Source organism: Argiope bruennichi, chromosome 6, assembly GCF_947563725.1.
Source record: "Argiope bruennichi chromosome 6, qqArgBrue1.1, whole genome shotgun sequence".
Taxonomy (NCBI): domain Eukaryota; kingdom Metazoa; phylum Arthropoda; class Arachnida; order Araneae; family Araneidae; genus Argiope; species Argiope bruennichi.
The window spans coordinates 123,557,537-123,581,138 of NC_079156.1; the positions used below are offsets into that span (position 1 = coordinate 123,557,537).

A 23,602-nucleotide genomic window follows, 5' to 3' on the forward strand; every position below is an offset into this window, starting at 1 on the left:
CAGTGTAAGATTTTAAAAGACTTCTTGAAAAGAAGATTTTAAAAGATATTTTCTTTTCTAGTCAATAGATGGCGCGATGGTCTGGCGATAAGATCTTTGCCTCTTGATTAGAGGACAATGGACTGGAATTTGAATTCCCCAGAAAATCTGACGAATTCCATATACATATCAAGTTTGATTTCAAGGATCAAAAGTCCTCATGCCGATGTACGGTGGAATTTTGAGTATTAGGATGCCTTCTTATATGTCGTCATCTCTATCTGACGGGCTCGAAATTTCGAAGTTCGTCTCAACACCAACATATCTTTGAAATTAGACGTTAGTGAAATTAAACTTTAATTGATAGTTTATATTAAATTTGTAATCTTCTAATATATAAAAAATAAATATTTTCGTAATTAGAAAAAAATTCTACTCCATTTCCGAAAATAAAAAAAAATAATCGATATGGAATAGAAAAAAAAAAATTAACGTATCTGTTTATTTCTTAAAAAGTATTCATTAAAAAAAATCAGTGTTGATATTTGATTATGCATTCAGTATTAGATTCTTTACTTGTTTGAATAAGTAAAGATAGGTTTTGATGAAAAAGAGGCAGGCATATTTGTAGTAAAGATTAAACGGCCCATTACTCAATCCTTTTTTAATCATGAGTCATTTTTTTAAATCATATTTTGGATAAAATTGATTTTAAAATTACGGTCTTGTGATTGTTTATCAACATTGTATTGCCAGTATAGAAAAATAATTCAAATGGGAAGAATTGTTGTTGTATCGATCCATAAGTGCATAAGTGTTCATTAAATAGTTTTCCTAGCATTGTTCATTAAGAAATTAATATTGTCATTTGGTATATTTAATGTTACTTTCTGGATTTGTCAGAGAAAAAAGAGATCGGTTTTAATTGAAAAGAGGAGGATATTATCTCTGTTGCCAAGATGAAACAGCTCATTCCTCAATATTTATCTAATTTCCATTCTTTTTTTCAAATGCTGATGATGTGAGTTTGAGTGATTTTATAATTACAGCCTGGCGATTGCTCATTGGTGATTTGAAGGATAACTATAATTTTTATTCATTTGATAAAGATTTGACATTAAAATATTGATGACCTTTCATGATACAGAAGCATTAAACGTGAGGAATACTTAAATTCTACAATTGTAATGGTAAAGAGGCACAATTAAGGGCGTGGTTCTTAAATAGTTTAAATGGTAAAGAGTAGAAAGGTGAAAAAGTATTATGTAGGGACTATTAGAAAAGCCTGTCACTAGTTCATTATTAAACTAAAACTCTGAACACTTACATTAAATAAGATACTGAAACTTTTAATTTAATATTATCAACTTCTGTTATTTGGTTTGCCTCTGTGCTTAAAAATATAATGATATATTATAATCAACTTCTTTCTGTTCAGTTAATATCAATTGCCAGAAAATTTGTTAAAAACTGTAAGCTAAATATGATGATTGTATTCAATGCTTACTTTCCCCGGTATTTCTGCTATCATAACTGAACTAATTCACGAAATTATAGATTGCAACACTAACAAATATGACAGAAAATCTCTTACAACTTTTACATGTATTACAACAAAATAAACACTAGGAGAAAAAGAAACGGCTTTTACATAAACTGACAATCAGACATAGTGATAGCACATTTGTCAGTTAATATATCACATTCAATACAAAACATTTATCTTTTTCCTATTGGAAAGTTCATGTGTTTGTTGATGATGTACAGTCACATGAAATCTCCTGGAATTAAAAGGTGTTTCCAGATTGTCTTCCTGTGCATTAGAAAAAAAATATATACTGAGATGAAGACATGCCTTAATGAAAGCAACTATTCAATGACATATCTTTATCAAGTTGCTTCAAAATGATATAGGGTTTTTAACCATTATCATCCATCTATATTTTTTTATAAATATCATTTACAAATACATCTAAATTCGATAGTTTAATTTTATTTCATTCAAAATTTTCAATTCTTAAGAAAGTCCATTATCTAGTGAATTCTTCAATTTATTCAATTCTTTGTCATTGTCATATGTCATATTCCTGAAAAGTAAAATCGCGTAACTATAAGGAAATCCAACAGCTTGAAATGTCAAAAATAAAAATAAAAAACTTAATATACGGGCTCTTTGCTCTTATGAGTTTTCAGAAAATTAATATTACTTTAGCAGATAGAATATTAGTTTTTAAAAATGATATAAATACCTTTAGGACACAAAATATGCAAAAGAAAAATAGACGGATCTATTAATCTATGTGTACAAAAAAAAAAATTCTTCGAAATATTTTCATATTAATTTGCGAGCACAGCGTAAATAAAAAACTCTGTCCTTATACAAAATTAAGTGCATATTTTAGATCCACTTACGTTAAGGCATTTTCTCCTCTATTCTAGAACAATATCATAAAAGTGAATTGACACAGCGAAGACGATCAAAGAATCCAACCTTAGTTATCACTAAACAAAGAATACCTTTCAATATGCTTGGTTAAGGCACGTAACCACGTATGTACGTGATTTTAAGCACAGTTTCTATCAAACACAGATTAGCAAAATGATGACATTTTTTTTCAGAAACTCTATCTGCTCTCTTACCATCGACAAGAAGAGGTAAGAATAGCAATAAATATGATACTCGTCCATCTTGGTTGACTTTTGAAAGTCTCGATTGCCAGTCTCATTGTCGAGCACCATTCGATAAGTTGCTGCAGATTCTTTAGGATTCAATGAATCGTCAAGACATGAAAAGGATGACCAATAGCAACATGTATATTAACCAAGATGAGTGGATGACCACATTGCTGCTGCTGCCAGAACCGCCATTATCGGGCAATCCACCAGTGGCGTGGCCCTTGCTAGCGGAAAAGGAGCGGAGACAGTTCTGGGTGGGGACGTTGCCCTGTTGTTTGCAGAAGCCAAATGTTTGTTTCAAGCCTGTGATCACTGTATCTTCGACTAACTTCTGTGCGTCCTCTTCGCATCGACCTTCGATGGCATTTCGCATGCATCTGCTGTACTCGTTCACAGTGCTAGAGAGAAAGAATCAGAAAGTTTGTATTTAAAATTTGAGTTGCAATATCTTTAACAATACAGGACATACCAGTTTCTAGATCTTACGTGGATCCAATTCGATTTGATTGAAATAAATGTAGAAGACTTTATTTTTAAAAAGGAAGAAATTGACAGTGACCTTGAAAACAATGATAATTTTTTTTTTTTTGATAAAGTCATATTTTGTGCGTGATAATGTTGAATGAACGAGCATGACAAAGTACATGGTAAATTAGAAAGACATTATAAATATCAAACTGACACTAATGTAACCAGCGGGAGTGGTTATCCTCAAAACTTTTTCGCATACTGTTTAATAAATTTGTCATTCTAAAAAAACGCCTTGCATGGCAGTGGCATATGTTTATTATGAAATATTTTTTGGTGTGAATTTAGTATTTCTACTGAATCTATCGTGTCATCCTTGGCGAGTTATTTGGCGATTAATCTCTGACATGCGTTAATAGTACCCAAAAATCAAATTAGTGTTTTAGATATGTTTTTCTCAACCGATTAAATCAAAAATTGGACACAAAACTGCACTTGCAGTCAGAAATTCCCACATGAAATTTTGATACATTTAAATCATTAGGTTTGTGAATTATCGTGTTTACATGCTTTTGAAAGTACAGACTGACAGACAGTCAATCCATAGTTGGATTTGGCTCAAAATTTGATGGTTGTGTACAATTGTCTGTAATTGTTCATTTCGGGTACCGAATTTCATTTAATCAGCTCTCTTTATTTTATAATTATCGTGTTAAGTTGCATTCAAACAGCCGTACAGACAGACTTCCTCTAAACAGAGTTTACTCGAAATTGGTAGGTATCTGAAAATATGGTGTAAAGACTGTATACCGAATTTCAACCGCATAGTTCAAAGCATTTTTGAATTATCTTTGTGACAAGGACATTTCTAAAACGGAGGGACATTTTCTAAAAATGCGTTTTTCGAAACGTAAAGATTCGTCAAAATCTCGAGTTCGTATTTTTCGATGATTATTATACTTTCTCTATATTACTTAAACGAGAATGTATTTAATTATATTCTTACAGGAGAATTTAAATACTGTCTTTAGTAAAAATTACTAAATGAATAAATATAGTTAAGCACATTGAAAATTTAAATGTGGAACATTGCATAATCTTTTTAACAAGATATAAATGAGAAACGCAGCTTTCGTTATATGATGAATTCAAAAGTTTAGAAGAATGCAATGATATAAAGATGAGATAACGAAGAAGAATTAAGGATGTCTTATGAATAAGAGGAGGTAATTATATTTATTGCTAGGGAAAAAAATCTAACTTGATGGGCATAATTTTGTCTATTATGAATTTTGACATGTTTATGATTCTTTTCTTGGTGATGGATTGCTAAGAGTTTTTTCATACCACATTCTAGTCAGAATGAAAGTTTTTTAAGTGCCAAAAATGATCAACAGGATGTAATAAGTGTCATGGAATACGGATGAGATGGAATCGAAATAGGAGACAATATTTTGCAATATTTTTCTTTGGATTAGAATTACTGATTCGTATAGAGAAATTTACACTTATATCCTATTTCTATTTCTTCTTTTCAAAATCTGAATCTACTGCATATGTACAATCTAAAACAACTTTCATGGTCCATAATAATTATTACAATCATTAGCTAACAAAAACAAATAGAAATAATTAATTGTACTGTACTTAGAAAAATAGATATTCAGTTCTCAAATTTATTTCATTCTTATCGAATTCATATCACTTAAAGCTGCCTTAAATTCATATTATAAGCAATATTCACCTATACAAATATTTTTATATTTTAAGTTTGATAAATAATATCTATCATTTTTTTAAATTGCCATTTTATTTGTTATTATTTCTTTTAAAATTAAGGAAATAAGAATCTGTATTTTGAGTTCAAAATTTATCTAAATTATAAAGTAAATTTTAATAGGTAGTAAAATTTAATGATTAATCTCCGAAAATCGAAAAAGCTGCATACAGATTGTTACCTCTTTCCCATGTTTGTGTTCTTTTTACTATATATACACTTGAATTTCAATTCAACCAGCAGGTTTATAACCCAAAAATTCTGTTTAAATTGCAATTGTTTAATTGGAAACTACGTTTTCTTTCAAAATGAATATCTCATAATTTTAACAAACCTATATAAAAGTTAATAATATTTTTTTTAAAAGGGGGCACGTTTTTACTTTCATTTGGTAATTAAATAAACATTATTTTTTAATTAACATGAACATTTATCTTTATTTACAAACTTTTTTATCTGCCTTTACTAATATAACGATTTCCCATTTATTCCTTTTTTAATAGTAAAATTTATTTCCGGGTATCCATCATGAGCGAGATTGTGGAGCTCAAACAAATGAAAATGTCGAATAACAAGAAAAACAAATGGTACTTCTTATCTAAAATACCGTATCTTTTCCTCAGTCATTATTAAAATGTGGTATGCGTTCAATTTCTTTAGAATGTTAAAAAAATTATATTGCAAACTAACTAGTATTCTAAACTTGCAAACAAGAAAAAGAAAAATTTAAAAAATGTTAAGGAATGCTTTTTATTAATGAACAAAAATGTAGTAAGTAATTGTTTTGTCGAAACTATAGATATAAAAAATAAAGTTTAAAAACGCGCAGAATTTATAGAAACACAATGAAACTTTGCTAAATGAACATAATTTATTTTTGAATCTTATTTGTAATGCGAAATACTCGTGTATGAAACAATTTTTCCGACGGAATCCATATAAAATAGGACAATGCATTTTATTCCGAAGAAAATGTTCAAACAAAAACAAATTTATAATTCTGTAATTTATAATTTATAACACATTTTTTGCAAGAAAATTGTCTAGACATGTGTTTTTATTTATGCTTCAAAATTTGGCTAAAATGGGACACAGCATTATTAATTAAGCAGATGTTTCCCAATGAACGATACAATGGTTTTCCATGCTTTCAGCTTCCTCCTTATCACACTGGAAAATTATTGCTCTGCTGATCTTATGATTTCCATTTTTTTCTGGCCAAATCCGCTACATTTTGCTGCGATACAGACTTCAGCTGCATTAGCTCATCTGAGTTCTTTTACCAACTCATCGATGTTGTTGTTATTTATCCCTAACCTCATAATCTTGGCAAAAGGCGCTTGTCGATAAAGACGCTAGAGTCACTTGTTCAAACTTCTCGAAGTAGCATTCGACAACGCTTTCTGGCCAAACCTTCTTTAAAGCAGAAATAAGGTTTCTGCTCATATAAATGTTCAACACTGACTGATACCAAAGACACAAGGCAGTCCTGCACACGATGCCATGATGTCTTCCGGTCACTCATTCTGAAAAACTTTGTTCATTAAATGAGTCATTTCCCACCTCGTTGAGCAAATAAATAGGTATCGAAGGTGTGAGTTAAACGAGACATGACTATGCTATAAGAAATTTCAATTTCCATCCCTTTAACTTTGATATATATCTAGAAATTTTCATTCTTAAGACATTCGCTGCGGTTGAGGTTCTTGCTATTGTTTGTAGCACTTCGCATTTTTATAATTTTGCAGTACTTATTTTTGGTTAAAAAACTTTTTTAACCTTCCAATAGTTTTAAAAAATGCTTTTATTACTCTCTATTGTTTATATTTAATACATTTTATAATTCATTATCAGAAATATTTTGGAATCTTAATTACAACCCAACATCTCCCCTTGAATAAAATAAAAATCAAATAACTAATATTTAAATTTTGGTGATCTCAATATGGTGTACAGTAACTAAGAATAGACAACTGAACAAAATTTCAATGTTTTTAATAATCAAGAAAGTAAAAAAAAAAAAAAAAAAATCAACTATAAAATTCCACCTTTGCCTGCACGAAACAAGTCAGATTGAAAATTTTAAACGAGTATAATTAAGTAACATCAGAATAAATCTAAAAAGAGAAGAAAATTCTTTTCATAATATATTTGAGACGGAGATCTGCTTTTCTGTGAATCGTTATTTTCTAACTGTTATATATGTTGCCTCATGTTGAGGCATCATATCTACACATCAGGCTTCTTTACTTTATAGAAACTATTTGAAGCCTGATTTTGTAGCATTTAGTGAAACCTTATGAGTCCTTTTATTATTATTATATTTTATGTCTGCTCTTGAAACAGGTCCTTTGAATTATCTTTTTAGATATTATGACAAAATAACTGTATAGAGCACATACAAATAAAATGGAATACTTATACGAGGTGGATCCTCTAGCACTTCGTTTCAGCTTGGCTTTCTAGTAAATTCTGATTAAAATTTTTTAATTATTCCATAATCGATGTAGATTAAAAGGGAATATAACATGACGAGATTTTATTTTATATCTATGTTTCTTTTATAGCTTTTGATTTTTTTTTTTTTTCATAATTTACAATAATACTAGGGTTCTAAAAAAAGTACGGAATATAAAAAAAAAAAAAACTTTGAGATCTGTCTGTTCAACAGATAGAAAGAAAATTTATATATTGTTAAATGAAGGCATGCATTAAAAAGCTCTAATTAGTAGAGAGGATACCACTAGGATTTCATATATCTGGAAAAATTTTATGACCGCGCTGCCTAGATTTCACAATAAAAGTTAATAGAATGTATAAAATTCATATATCTCTATATATATTCCCAATATTTAAGGTAATCATAATTAATTACTACCGCACACAGGAAAAACTTGAATGACATAAAATCCTAAAGGGCCAGTTCCGACGGCCAGTGAGCGTCTTTAGACTTTAGTAGTCTTTAGACACATTTTTCCCTCCTTTTCCTCATTTATGGTTTTCGGAGGCTCTTTGATGCTTGTTCATTTTATCGGCAGTTTGCGGGAAGCTCCCGATCGACGTCCACAGACGAGAGTGGTCCTACAACGGCTCGGGTGGCATATTAACAAATCCATAAAGGTAATGGGCCGTCGGAACGGGGCTTAGAGCTATCATCAACCAAGGTACAATCTCTCTCGCAGGAGGAAGTCCTGTTATCAGTGTGGAATAGTCACCCCCACACCATTTCTGTATTCACTAGAGCGGCGAAAATAAATCATCATATCGGAAATTTCTCATCCCTATATTTAAGGTATCCCTCGGATGGAATAATGTTTAAGATAAAAAAATTCAATTAACTTAATTCTGATATCTAAAAAAAACGAATTTAGTAGAACGTAATCAGAAATAAATTTCTAATTTTTTAAAATATTATATCTGCATAAAATTCACTGTTCGCATTCTTGTAATTGAATTGGAATTGAAATTCAAATGTTGTGTCATTATGATTTCTTATGAATTTATTCAAGCTTACTATATACGCTTTCCATTTAAAACATGTATGGATCACTAAGAGAATATATATAATAGATATTTTATGTTATGAATCATGGCTTACCATATGTTAAGAACTAAGAGAGTATATATAATTAATATTTTATTTTTCAAATCATCGTTTACCATATAAAGGAAACTGAGAGCGTATATGTAATAAATATTTTATTTTTCGACTCATCGCTTGCCATATGTTGAGAATTGAGAGCATACATGCAATAAATAGTTTATTTTTCGAATCATTGCTTACCATATGTTGGGATCTAAGCGTATATATATAATAAATGTTTTATTTTTGAATCATCGCTAATCATAAATTGAGAACTAAGTGCGTATATGTAATAAATATTTTATTTTTCGAATCATTGCTTACCATATGTTGGGATCTAAGCGTATATATATAATAAATGTTTTATTTTTGAATCATCGCTAATCATAAATTGAGAACTAAGCGCGTATATGTAATAAATATTTTATTTTCCGAATCATCGCTTACCGTATATTGGGAACTAAGCACGTATATGTAATAAATATTTAATTTTTCGAATAATCGCTTACCATATGTTAGAAACTAAGCATGTATATGTAATAAATATTTTATTTTTCGAATCATCGAATAGAATTGTCAGAACTATTCCGATGTTGACAGATTAGTTTTTCTAGGACAGAAAGGAGACTTACCAGCAAGTCATTTTGATCTGTTCCTCCTGCGATTGCTTTTGGACGACGACAATGTTCCCAATATATCGATCCGAGCAAATCCTGAAGCGATCAGAAAGATTCTTGTAGCAGTTCACGTGCTTCAGGAATCCTGAGGAAATAGAAAAAGGGAAAGAAAATTGAGACAACAAGTAATGGGATGCTTATCGGTTCGTTCTTTCCGTGCAAATCTTTCGCCTTCGCGAAGTTCTATTTTAGAATATCGACGAAAGAATATTTCATCTTAACCGATATTTGAAGTGGCGAGGTTTGAGGAATGTTTCAAGCAACATCATCTTTTTATCTATGACTACTGTGGAAATTTGAGTTTTTGATTTTTCTTGTTAAATTTAAGTTCCAGCATTTAAATTTTAAATTGTATTATTTTAGGAAATAGATTTTGTGAACCATAACATTTTTTGTTAATATAGTGATGCAGTGGGTACTGCTGTTTCACTAGCCACTATGTAATCTGGCCAGTAAGAACTTAATATTTCTTTCACAGCTCGAAAGAGCTAATTCTTCAGTTAATCGTTTTTTTTTTTTTTTTTTTTTTTTTTTTTGTTCTTGTTGTATAAAATAAAATATTCTCTTGTTCTTGTTAAAAATGAGGTAGACTTTCTTGAAGCTCTGAACATTTTAAGTGGAGGAATCATACCATACCCCTGCAATGCTTATAGGCTAGATACATTTATAGACTTAAGTATTATAAGCTATATATGAATATGTGTTCATGATAGAAAATATTCATGTGATGTATTCGTAATATGTCATCATCATATGACATATTCATCACCAGACACATATGATGCAAATTTGCTCAAGCACATTATATGGCAGAACATTGAACTTAGAACTAGATATGGCACGTACTTACTTCTTGAGTAAGGGATAAATAAAAAAAAAGGCTTCTTATAAAATTTTTAATTAAAAATTATTAAAATTTTGTGAATTTTCTTATATAACTCCAGAAAATATCATTACACAAAAAGTATTTTTTATATGAATTTATTATTTAAAAAATTGGCTTTTTTAGGGATACCATTTCCGTTTCATTGTTGTTTCTCTCCAATTTTAATAAAAGTTTCAAAATATTTTAAAGTTTATTTAATATTAATCCTTTTCAATGTTTTATTTACCGATATATAATCGCATGTTAACAGTATTAAATATATTTTTCTCTCAACAACTTTTAAAAAATTGAATCTATTTTCTAAACCTATCTGTCAAGTGAATACTTAAATACTTGATAAGTGTTTTCACTATAGATGTTAAATCTGTGTACCGAATTTTATCTACTTAGCTCTTTTCGTTTTGCAGTTATCGAGTTAACGTATAATCGTACAACTGGAAATACAGACTTCCTGTGAGCAGATTTGGCTGAAAATTTAATAAAAGAATCTACAGATTTGGTATAAAGACCGTATACCAAATTCAATTCCTTTAATTCAAAGCGATTTTGAGTTACTTTTATCAGGGCCAGTCTTTTTCCAGAAATATGTTTTTCAGACTCACGGAAGTTTGAAATGTGAAGATTCATCAAAATCTTCGACTTCAAATTTTTTGAAAATTGCAATACTTTATAAGAAAACCAAAATTATCGAATGGACTAAATATGTTACTATTTCCAGGCTTGTGCGATAACTTTACTTTGCATTTTTTTGCTATGACTGAAAAGGATTGTTGGTTTTAATCAAATTAGCTGAGAATTGTTGTAGTAAAGTCCCCATATAACAAGTCAGCGAAAGACGTTGTAATTTAAGCAATAAAATTAGCCACCGAGAAATTTTTTCTAATAAATATAGTTTATCTACAATCTGTTATGAATTGCTCAGTCATTACTCACAGATTACCTTAATAGTTAAAAACTGACCACCATTTAACTGACTTTAACGAAACTTTCGTGTATTTACTTATTAATACTTATTTAATTATTTATTTTTCTGTGTGTATAATCACATAGAATTGCAAAAAAAAAGTAATTTTTTATATATTTTTAGACAACAAAAACAAAAAGGAGAGCTTTATAATAAAATTGACTTACAAGGGGAGAGCACAGGGTTGAAATCCGAGATCGGGATGAGATTTAGTATAATGATGGTATACATTTAAAATGTTCATTCATGAAAATATTAAAACGCAATGGCCAGTCAATTTCGAGAAAATGGTTCTCAAACTTTTGGTAAAGCATATATACTGATAACTTGACCGTTGTCCCTAGGACCCCGATGGCATGGTTGTCTAGGTAACCCTCTGCTATGCAGAAGGTCAGGGTACGAGCCTGGGTAGGATTTGTTTTCTTTTTTAATAACTTTTATTAAATTAAAAATTTACAAGTACTCTTAATTAATCTATTTTAAATTTTTTTTCATCAAAAATAAATATTCATTAAATAAAAATTTTAAAAGAAAAAATTATAAATACAGATGCATTTTTTTTAAATAAAATAAAATTATTTAAATTCATTTCACTATTTACAGATAGTTTTAATTAATATGCTATTTATTTTGTAATAGAATCTAGGATAAATGTTTATTATTCTAATACTTAAATTGTAATTTAATATTTAAAGAATATTAATAAATGTAACATAAATAGTATAATTATTAATTATAAATACTTACATCGTAAAAAAAATATTCAATATTTCTAAAAAATTATCCTACATACATTTATTATCGATTATATGCAATAACCAGAATGGTAACTATAGTAAAAACATTCGAAACAAAATATATTTCGACATCTTGCACAACTGATAAATGATGATTGTCCATTAGAGCAAGGTTTATTTAAGAGATCTATGGGAATACAAACTTCATTTGCATTTAAAAATATTTCTCTTCCATCAGAAAGTTGGCAGCGTACCAAGCATACCTTATCATCTTATTAAAAATTGGTGACGACAATAGATGGTGTACAGTTGATTCAATTTTTGCAGTATTCTCGCAAGAATTTTGTATACGCTTAATACGCTTTGAACCATCTACCTACGCATTCAATAAATTAACACCTGCTCTCTATTATTTCTTTTGATTACTGCAGTTGGGGATGTTTGCTTAGATATTTAACAAATATCAGCTGCTCCCTTCAATTTTTGATGTAAATACAGCTTCGTTGAGTTAGAATTGATAATTTATTATTATTAAAATGCAAGAATTTGAAAGTTAATTGATTGAAAATGATGCGAGTAAGTTAAATTATCTGTAGCCGTTTTTAATTATTTTTTCCGTTAAACATTAAATTATAGCTTAAGTGTTAAAGGAATAAACATTCATCATTGCATAAAAATAAATAGTATATTAATTAAAACTATCTGTAAATAGTTAATTAAATTTAAATAAGTTTATTTTGTTTAAAAAATGCATCTGTATTTATAATTTTTTAAATAAAGTTATTAAAAAAGAAATAAAAGTTATTAAAAAATAAAATGAATAACAGTGAATAAAAGTTATTAAAAAAAGAAAAAAAAATCCTAGGAAGGTTCGAACCCTGACCTTCCGCACACGAGACAGTTACCTAGACAACCATGCCATCGGGATCCTCGGGTCGGGAGTCAAGTTATCAGTATATAAGTTTTACCAAAAGTTTGAGGACCACTTTCTCGAAATTGACTCGCCATTGAGTTTTAATATTTTCAAGAATGAACATTCTAAATATATACTATCATTATACTAAATCTCATCCCGATCTCAGATTTTAACCCCGTGCCCTCCCCTTGTTAGATCTCCGAAAGATTACATGGAAAGAAGTTAGAAATATTTCATAACAGATAGTCATAATACCGTAATTAATATGTAATAACCCTTTCCCCATTCGTTTTATTCGTTCATGATGAAAGAATAGCGAATGTATAATACATACATTGAATTCCATGGTATGAATTAAACTGAGGAATGATATTGATGAATGAAAATGAAATGATGTTGAAGCTATTCATGAAAAGATGTTGAAATGATGGTGTTGAAGCTATTCATGAAAAGATGTTGAAATGATGGTGTTGAAGCTATTCATGAAAAGATGTTGTTATTCAATTGAAATGTTTTATTGATGATGCTATCCAGTTGAAATGCTGCATTGAAGATGTGATTCAGTTGAAATATTATGTTGATGATGTTATTCAGTTGAAATGATGGTATTCATTTTGTTCATTTAGAGCATTTGCTTTTCCAAACAACCGAACCGATGCACACACACATTGATAGGTGAATGAATTCATCGACAAATATTACTTACTGATGCTTAGAGGAGAGCCAGTTGTGCAGAGTTCAACATTCATGCCCACCATGTCGTGTGTCAGATTCTGATAGATTTGCTTGTCCTCTTCTGTGAAGCATTCATCGATGAACCTCCGAGCGCAGTCTAAACCGTCCATCAAATGCCTGCAGAAAGGAAAAGTAATGCCAATCAATCAATATTTTTAACTTTTAGATCATCAAATACAAGAAATAGCAAACATTATCTTAAATCCCATTTACTAAGGGACAATCGCTTGGATCAAAATCACAAAAAATGCGCATAAAAGGAAAAAGAGGCAACTGAATAAGCTATTGTTACCAGTCTCATTGTTTAATGCGACAGAAGTATGCGCATGCTTGTATACTTGTTGCCGGATTATCCGTTAATTACATTTTTTTTTGTGGTTGAGGGGGAAGACCACAGTAGCCTGGTGGTAAGATTTCAGCTGCGCAATCTGAATGTCTTGGTTCGAGATTCGATTCTATAGAAGAAACGCCGTATAAGGGTTCTGGTGCACATTAAATCCATCGCGGCTAAACGTCTTCCCGTTAGTGTGGCGTGAAATTTCTAGAGGCCAGTGCCATTTCAGGAGTCGTCGTCGTCATCTGACAAAGGCTCAAAGTTACTAGGTCAGTTCCAAAAATAGCACTAGTGATGCTTCAGAATGGGACGTTAATATAACTAAACTAAAATTTGTTTTGTTTTACTTTACTATCACCAAAGTTTACTTCAAGGCCGCGGTGGCCTGGTGGTAAGGTCTCGGCTTGTGACCGTAGGGTTTCAGGTTCGTGACCCCATTCCACCGAAGAACCGTCGTGTAAGGGGGTCTGTTGCACGTTAAATCCGTCAGATCAAAAGTCCTCCCACTGGTGTGGTGCGGTGTGGAGAGGGGGGGGGGGGTGCCAGCTCAGATATCGTCCTCTTCATCTGACCGCGGTTCAAAATTACGAGGCCCATCCCAAAATAGCCCTAGTGTTGCTTTAAAACGGGACGTTAATATAATTAAACTAAACCAAAGTTTATTTCATACTAAACACAGGTTTACTCGGAGGAACTAAACAGACTAAAAAATATATTTTCTTCCATTTAAATTATTCTAATATCGGTTTCACGTGCATTTCTATTGTTTGTGGAGTTATTATTTTTATCTCCAACTTTGAAACAAATTATTGTCATTCAATTCAGAGGAATGATGGACACTTTAAGACATTTTGTAAAATTAATTTAGAATTTTGAAAATTTGTATAAATATACATTGAAATATAACTTTTAATTTAATTTTTTTCAATAAATATCTTCCCAAAAATTTTAATAAAATTTAAAAAATGTTTAAGTAATATATTTTTTTTCGAATTTTTTGAATTATTATCATTAAAAATGTATTTTAAACAAACATGGGTATTATTTCATTATTTTTCTTACAAAGTTAATATCAGAAAGTAATTTTATGCATACATGCAGATATTTTATTGAAATTCCTTGTATTTAAAAACAAACCTTGAATGATTTTTTGAATCAATTCGAAGCTAACATAAATACAAATATTTATTTAATTTATGGCCGAAATTATTATTAAATGCATGCAGACTTCCTCAATTATTATTAAATTTATGCAATCTTTCTCAATTATTATTAGATTTATTGCAATTTTCCTAAATTATTGTTAAGCTTAAGCAAGATATTTTTATTAAGTTTATGTAATCTTCCTCAACATTTAAGACACGTGAAACATTTGAAGAAATAAGCAGTTATGAAAAAAATCATTTTGAGAACAAATAATTCAAAACATGATTTTTTTTGTATTGAACCTCAGTGTTTATTTACTATTTAAATTAACAACATATATTTTGAAATTAATTTTTCATACAAAAGCATGGACTTTGAAGTTTAAAATTTCAAAACTGAAATTCCATTTTTAAAAATCTTTCTTTTAATAATAAGATAGTTCGTGGTCTTTTCAGTGGAAACCTGTATAATTATTGCAAAACAATAAAGTTATAAATTCATAATTTTTCCATGTTTACATGTATCGATAATCAAAAAAATTATATACATAAATTCGAAAGGAATGTGAAATTTATAGCGACAAATAAAACATTCTCTGATGGATTTTCCTAGCTCTACCGCAGAGGAGTTGATATTGAAAAGAAGAGCATTCATTCGGTGCTGTTTTTATTAACAGAAATATATAGATATCAATTTAAAATATGAGTTGATTTAAAGTCTCGTTATGCTTACACGAGTAAAGCAAAAAGAAAACTACATATTGTCAGAATACAAAAAGATGGGCACAACTCAAAAATAATGACTTTCTAGAAGAAGGGCTTAGAAAAATTTAGATCAAATGGCTTTGTGAAGGCAATATAATGACACAACCAATCTAAAATGGCCATTTTTGCAGTAAACATTTTGCCATTTTCAGGCATAAAAATATCCTTTAAATAACCGTTTTTGAGCTATGTCTTTCTTCTTGTTTTTCAAATATGGCGGCACAAAAAAATATAATAATAAAGGGATGTGAAATAAGTGAGAATATTGATTCCTATAGACTGTAATTTTCGTCAACGTGGTTGAACTTGCTATCTATAATAGTTTATTTATTTGCTTTTTATAAATTCTGAATAGTTGGTAATTTTAGTTATTGTATGTACATGCGCGCACTAAGTCGCTTCATTTATACTAATGAAAATTTGGTCTGAAGTTGTTCGGCGTCTCTATGAACTGACGTCACATTCAGATGGTGCTACTACTTTATCGTTTGGCTTCTTACTTTTAAATAATCAATCTCGCACCACAAAGAATTTCAAGAATATCGTTTGGCGTTTATAAAACTTTTTTCGTTTTAATTATCACGCTCTTGTAATACCTAGCTTCTGCTTATTCTTTTAACGACTTTTTGTATATATTTATAACCGCACTCATACAAATTGTGTTTCTCAAAAAAAATCAATTAATATGTAATAAATATTAGAATATAATTGTAAAATCAAGCTGCATTATATTCATTGGATCGTGCCGTACAAATAATGACTTCAGGAATATTCCATCAATAGCTAACTTGCGATCAAATTACTAGCTATAACTTATTTGTTGCTTTCAATTATGCAACGCATCATAAACAACAAAAGTGATGATTATTTGTTGTATTTTTTTGGTCGAATCTTTTTAAGCGCACCAGAACAGTTGCTGAGACCGATGTCCTTCGGTGAACAAATTATTAACAAATAATATAATTTTTTTTTTCAAAGTCAGTTTCTACTTTCGCAAGAATTCAACTCGCATTCTTTACGTGAAAAATACCGAAATGATTGCATTTTACCGATTGAGTTACTGCCTGTTGATTTCAATTTTCAATACAAACTGCTAAAACGCTATTTAAAGTATTAAAAAGTAATTAAATTTAATAATTAATGAATTAATATTTGAAAAAAACTGTATTAACATCAAGTATTATTCACTACAAGTTTTAAAAAAATATATTTGAACTTGAGTGGATGAATAAAAAGTATTTTATTAGCGATTGAGAATTTGAACAAGATGTATAAATATAAATAGGGAGAGTGTGAACTAATAGTAGGAACTGAAAAATGAATGTCTGTACTTTATATGGTATGAAAGCATCATTCAGCCTTGCTGAGGAATTGAAATATGCCATCGTATGAAAAAGATAATGATCTAGAAATCGAACTTAACAGTTATTTTTATACTATTTATTAATTCAAATGCATCAATTTAAAATAAAAAATAAAGCAGTTTCCACATGACATATACTTAAAACAATGAAACATTCAGGAGTAGATTAAAATAGATAATGCATAATGTTTTTTTCTTCTAATTGATGCGTTGTCAGAGCGTAACTTACTTGCAGTATTCTCTGAGCTTTTGCTGTGTATCAGGAAAGAAGAGTCGTCCTTCGTTCACTGCTTGGTTTTGCTTCGAGAGGCATTTCATGACTTCGTGAGATTCGCATTTTGGTTCATTAGCTTGGACTGTACCTACAAAACAAAGAAATTAAGCATCAGAACCGCATCGAAAATATGATTGACAAATAATTTCATATTTTATAAACTATATATAAGGTTTTAATAAGCTGTGAAAGGTTAAGATTAAAAAGATGGTCAACATAATATGACAGAAGCAAAACAAGATTCACGAATTCTTTAAGTATTTATTCTTTAAAGTTACTGCAACCTAATCGGGAATTTTTTAAATTTAGAAGCACATTTTTAAAACTTATTTTTTATTTTGTTTTTCCAATATAAATAAAAAAAATACTTGATACTTACTTAATAAGTAAAGTTAATAGAATTATTTATAAAAAATATATAGAAATTTAAATGTCTATTTCGAAACATTGTAGTATAAAAACGTTTATGATTTGATTCGTCTATCTTAAATTTATTTTTAAAATTTACGAATAATATCATAACAGCGGTTTCTGTATACGCACAAACAAAATCTATTTTACGCTTTATATCTCGACGGTATTTAAAAATATCATTTAAATTATGCTGATATTTTCGTATTATGACTAATTTTTGACGGTATTCAAAAGAAAATAGTGGGAACAAGCATTAAATATAATTAAAGACAGAAATTACTAACTACAGTAATTAAGTTATTTTAATTAATTTTAAAAGTTTGTACCCATTTCTTGATTTTATTCTACACCAAAATGTGTCTAATGATGCAAATTGAAAAAAAATTTATAGTAAAATAATTCAATAAATAAAGGGTTAATATAGAAAATATAAATTCTGTAACCGAAACGAAGAAAATTATTGCTATAAAATATTTATTAAAAATATATTAAATTATAATGTAATTTCCAAACGTTTAATGAAACTACAGAAAAGCTGTATAGAAACAAAATTAGTATCATCAAAAAGTCTTTTTTTAATTATAAAGGAGTACAAAAATGGCTTTTGTGCAAGAAAATGTCCCAAAGTTATTCCGGAAAAACTTTAAAACTTTTAATAATTTTTCATAAAAGGTGAAATTAAGATTTTGAAAATCTATTCCTTAATGAGCATTTACTATACATGAAAAAGTTATGAGTGAAATATATTAGTTCTTGATAGCAACCATTCAGTCTAACGACAAATATTTAGTCTTTGAATGCAAGCCTCTTAAATGTTCAAAAGGCTCTGGTTTTACTACATGACATACATCAAGTTTGTTACACAATTCTTGTTGAGCCTTCAATTTCATGTTTATCAATAATGAAAAGAGAAACTAAGTATGTATTTTCATATCAATGAGAATTTTTTATCATGGAACACATACATAGGATTTTCTTCCAATTTCCCTCAAACTTAAACCATATGAATTTCAATTTGATCGAGGTAATAGTTCTCTATCTCTGACAGCTGAATGATTAGTCTCAATTTGATGCGTTTTGGTATAGTGGTTGTCAAGGTAACAGTTCTTTATCTCTGTCAACTGAGAGATATATCCACAGATGTGATTACATGTTTTTGAGATAATTTCTCCATATTTAACAACTATAGTTACAACTGCTATTTTAGCATCGATAGAGATAACCTCTGAAAGTTTTTTAAGAATTGCATTTTAAAATTGTAAAAGGAAGTGTAGAAAAATGGGTACAAATTAATCTTATGTGGTGCTTGTATTCAAAACTTGAATATATTATATTCTGAAATTTATCAGTTTCAAATTAATACATCAACTGCCTATTGCAAAGAGCCCTTTTGAAACTAGACACCCATTTGATATCATCCTGTTCCTTAAAGGAAAATAAGACTGATTGTGCTTTAGATTATAGAGTAAAACATATAATCTAAAGCACAATCAGTCTTATTTTCCTTTTAAATTGAGGCATAATTTAGCACAGAAATAATTATAACAGAAAATATTTATATAATAAAATTGATAATAATATTTATAAAATGAAATAATTTAAAGTGAGGATGAATATAATAATATGCATGCCGGTCAATAAAGATAGAATTCTCATTGTATCATTCTATTTGTTTTATTAACGTTACAGTCGCGGATAAATAATTAAAATTAATAAAATTATTTAAAGTGAGGATGAATATAATAATATGAATGGTGCTCAATAAAGATAGAAATCTCATTGTATCAGTGCATTTGCTTTATTAACGGTTATAGTCGCGGATAAAACGACAGTTGTTGACATATTTGAAAAAATAAGGTATGCAAGTATTCCTAAGACACAGCTTCAATTTTTCTCTTGAAAATACCATGTTTCATTTCTCTATTTTATTTCAAGCTATATAATTTATATTTCATATTATATCATATAGAATATCATTTTCTAATAGAAAATGATATTTTCATTGATTGTCCTGCAATATTGTATATATTTAAAGATAAATATAACTATAATTGGTTAGTTATCCATGGAGACGAAATATGCGGGTGTGTTTAAAACACAGCCAATCGCAATGGAATTGTTTCTAAAATCTTCCCATAATAGCATGAGATAATCTATTTAATATAAGGAATGTACATCTGAAGCATTTCAATAAAGCAGATATCCTACAGATGGCTTTCATTTTATACAAAGCATGTAACATGATGTAAAATAAACCTTAAACTTATGTTTTGCATTGTAAACTGAAATGTCTGAAACGTAGAGATTCCTGATAATCTTGAGTTCAAATTTTTTGACGATTACAATATTTTTTTTATGTTTCGTATACAAGAAAGGAAAATAGCACAATTCTTCGCTGATAGATGGAGTTGTATTGTAAGAAATTTTAAAAAATTCAAATAAAATATCTAATCTTACTGTTAAGGCTTATCAAATTATTTAAAAAAAAGGATTGTATTATTTAAGGTGTAAAATAGCATAGAACTTTTTACAAAAGCTTAAAAAATCATCATTCCTTATTTTCTTTTTTAAAAAATTAATTTCTACAGGAATTCAAATTTATCCACAACTACAAAAACCAGTATAACATGAAAATAAGTATTATGATCATAGAACTTCAAAAAGGTTGACATATTCAGAAAAAATATTCACACAAAATAGTACATTTCTTTATAAAATCGATATATTCGTTGCTTGTTATATCAAATTTTCATGTCAAATAACAGTTGAACATGAACTTGGCCTCTTCGCAACCTTGGTTCACACCATATTATTTCCAATGTTCCTGCTTAACCTTTTAATTATGGAATTTGCTCTGCTGGAGTACCGCCACTGAACGTTGTACCTCTCCAAAATTGTGCACATTGCACTTAGGTTAAATATTTATTATTGAAACTTTGAATGTCTAACACAATATTGAGTTCACTGTTTGATAGTGTTTTTTGTCGAATGATGCGAAATGTGTTCACTTCGAAACCATTGCATGCGCTTGTTTTATGGAATAAAAAACACAGGGCTAGAGAAACTGTTGTCTGGGTCTATTTTAGGGAGTAAAACAAACAATAACGATCATCAACAATATATAAGACGTGGACACATACAAACGAAAAATCTTGAAATATCGCGGGGTCGGCCGTCAAGCGGTATTGCTCTGATGTTGACTAAAGCAAGAGCTCGTATATACAGATAATCAAAGTAGATACCATATAGGTAGATTCGACAATCGCACATACAGCTCATCGAGTGAACGCCGTATATTCACACATATACATACAAGAAATCAAATGGATGCCGTTTGCATTTGGCAGTCTCAAGGAACCAGGCGTATTATGAAACTCGTGTCTCTCTTTTCTATCTTTTGTGTCACTGGATTTTATTCTTTTGATTTTTTGCATTGTTCTTTTTTTTTTTTTTTTTGAAACACTTATCCCGCGATATTTGAAATACTTGTTGCTCAAGTTTTGTTTTATTTGAACTTACAATCCCCCCCCCTCCCCCGAGCACACTGAGTTGCTGAAAACTAATTCAAGCAAACTTCGTGTAGGTAAATCCTATATCATAATCGCGCTTACCGAAATATTTTTTCCCTCTTTTTAGTTATCGTTTTTTCTGTAAATAGCTCTTTCAAGAGGGTCAGATTGCGTATAAGCCTCTTAAACTTGGATTATATGTACTAGAAAAATTATTCTCCTTGAAAGTTTTTAAATAATGGAATCAACTTGAAAAATAAAACTTCTAATGTTGATTTAGTCCTTTATTTCTCAAATATTTTCTTTGGGATTATAGTGAAAGAGTTATTGGTTTTCTGCAAGTTTTAGATCGTGGAAGGTTGCTCATGAAATATACAGTTTTCGGTAGATAATATCTAGAAATTTAAATAATGGGATTGAATATAAATCTATGATCAAATATATTGTTGTTATCAAAAGTAATAAAAACAGTTTATTTAAAATACGTAGTTGTTATTGTACCAACATTCATATCTCTTCAGATTTTTATATCATTCATTTTAATTTTTCAGCATTTGCATTCAATTTTTAGCGTTAACAAGTAAGACATTGTTTCACAAATAGTATTTTGATGAAATCCCATTAAAAACTAATGCAATTGATGAAAAATATATTTTTAGCTTTACATTTTTCATTCATTTTTCAAATATTTAAAAAAATAATTATTCATACAACAAAATATTTTTATATAAATTTTGTATACAGTATCTTTTCACAAAAAGATTTTTTAAAATATAACATTGTAAGGAAAACAACAGTTTTTGAATAAAATAAAAGGAAAAGATTAAGATTTATTTCTTATATCGTCTTAGTGCTGTGAAGCATAATCACTCTCATTTGACAAAATTCTTAATCAGAAGAAAGTACTTTTAATATTTCAAGATGTTTTATTGAAATAATTTGCATAAAATAATCTTTCTCCCTCCGATCATATTGCTCATGAATTGTTCGATGATTCAACAATTAAAGAGTTGCAAGCTTTGTTTTCATCCAATGTGGCTCTCCTTTAGTGTTAGGCTTAAAATCACTACTTTTAGTCATCACTCTAAAAGTAATAGAAAATTCTATTTAAGCACAGAATTCTACTCGTTGTTTTTGAATATATTGATGAAATAATATTGCAAAATTGATCCTCCCAAAAATTGTGAAAAGTGGTCTATTTGCTTTGTGGCTTACTAAAACTGATATTTATGATTATCATGCTCGAAAGTAATAGAAAATTCTATGTTTATGCTGAGAAAGATTTAGGAAAAGGAATAAAGCGATCTTCTAGGATTGAGGGGAAAGCTGGTGTAACAACATTTTATCAGACGATTATTTCCACTCTATGTTTCTGAATCCATTACCCTAATAATATCGCAAAAACATGTTACTTTAAAACACTTTCAAGAATTGTGGAAATGGCATATTTGCTTTGTGGCTTACTAAAACTGATGTTTTTGATGACACGCTCGAAGGTAATAGAAAGTTCTATGTTTAACCCGACAAAGATTTAAGAACACGACTATAAAGCGCCCTTTAAGGATTGAGAGGAAAGCTGGTATGACAACATTTTTATAAGAAGATTACTTATACTCTTTATTTTTGAATTCATTGCCTCAATAATATTGCAAAATTGACTTTAAAACTCTTCCAAGAATTCTGAAAATTATTTTTTCGCTTTATGGCTTTCTAAAATTGCTATTTCTGTCTCAATTCTATAGTAAAAATCAGAAAAAGTAACACCATTCTTTTAAGCACACTGTAAAAATATATAGCGAAAGCCAACAAGACAAGATAGATGATTATGTAAGATAACCCTTAATCCGAATCACTTGTAATTGAAACTCTCACAAACAGGAGAGTCCCATTAGAGTCGGTGATGTCGCACATGAACAAAATGAGCAGTACAAAGGAGTCAAATACCTGCTTTCTTATATGATTTTTCTCATTATTGAACTATCCACTAATATGTTATTTATGAAATAACATAATTTTTTTATGGCGAATTCAGAGAATGATTCCTAGAAACTTGTTTTGAGGAATGTGAGAAAAAGTGGATTAATAACATTTGAATTAAAATTGCTTTTACTACTCAAAGTAGTTGAAATATTTCATGTAATATTAGAAAATAATATGACAGTTTTGAAATTTGTTTACAAAAAGTAATTTTTAAAGCATTTATTGAAAACTGTGAGAGGGTTTCATAACTTCTTCGCAATGAAAAGTAGCAGATTTTTTAGTTAATTTGGTTTAGTTATATAAACCTCCAGCTTTTAAAGCCACATTAGGGTTGGAACTAGCAATTTTGAACCGCGGTCAGATGACGAGGACGACATCACAGCTGGAACCCCCTCCCCAAACTTCCACATAACGCCAGCG

At 29.3% G+C, this 23,602-nt stretch overlaps 1 protein-coding gene across 1 annotated transcript in view; it reads right to left on the reverse strand.

Moving 5' to 3' along the window:
• Positions 1-484: 484 nt before the first annotated feature.
• LOC129972381 (uncharacterized) overlaps positions 485-23,602 on the reverse strand; it is a 170,755-nt gene continuing 147,637 nt past the window's right edge. Inside the window, exons 2-5 of the mRNA XM_056086505.1 lie at positions 17,235-17,367; positions 13,370-13,515; positions 9,116-9,245; positions 485-3,053 (exon numbers count right to left, since the gene is read on the reverse strand). Of these exons, the coding sequence (XP_055942480.1) occupies positions 2,759-3,053; positions 9,116-9,245; positions 13,370-13,515; positions 17,235-17,367 (704 nt within the window). The 3' untranslated portion in view covers positions 485-2,758. The remainder of the gene's footprint in view (positions 3,054-9,115; positions 9,246-13,369; positions 13,516-17,234; positions 17,368-23,602) is intronic.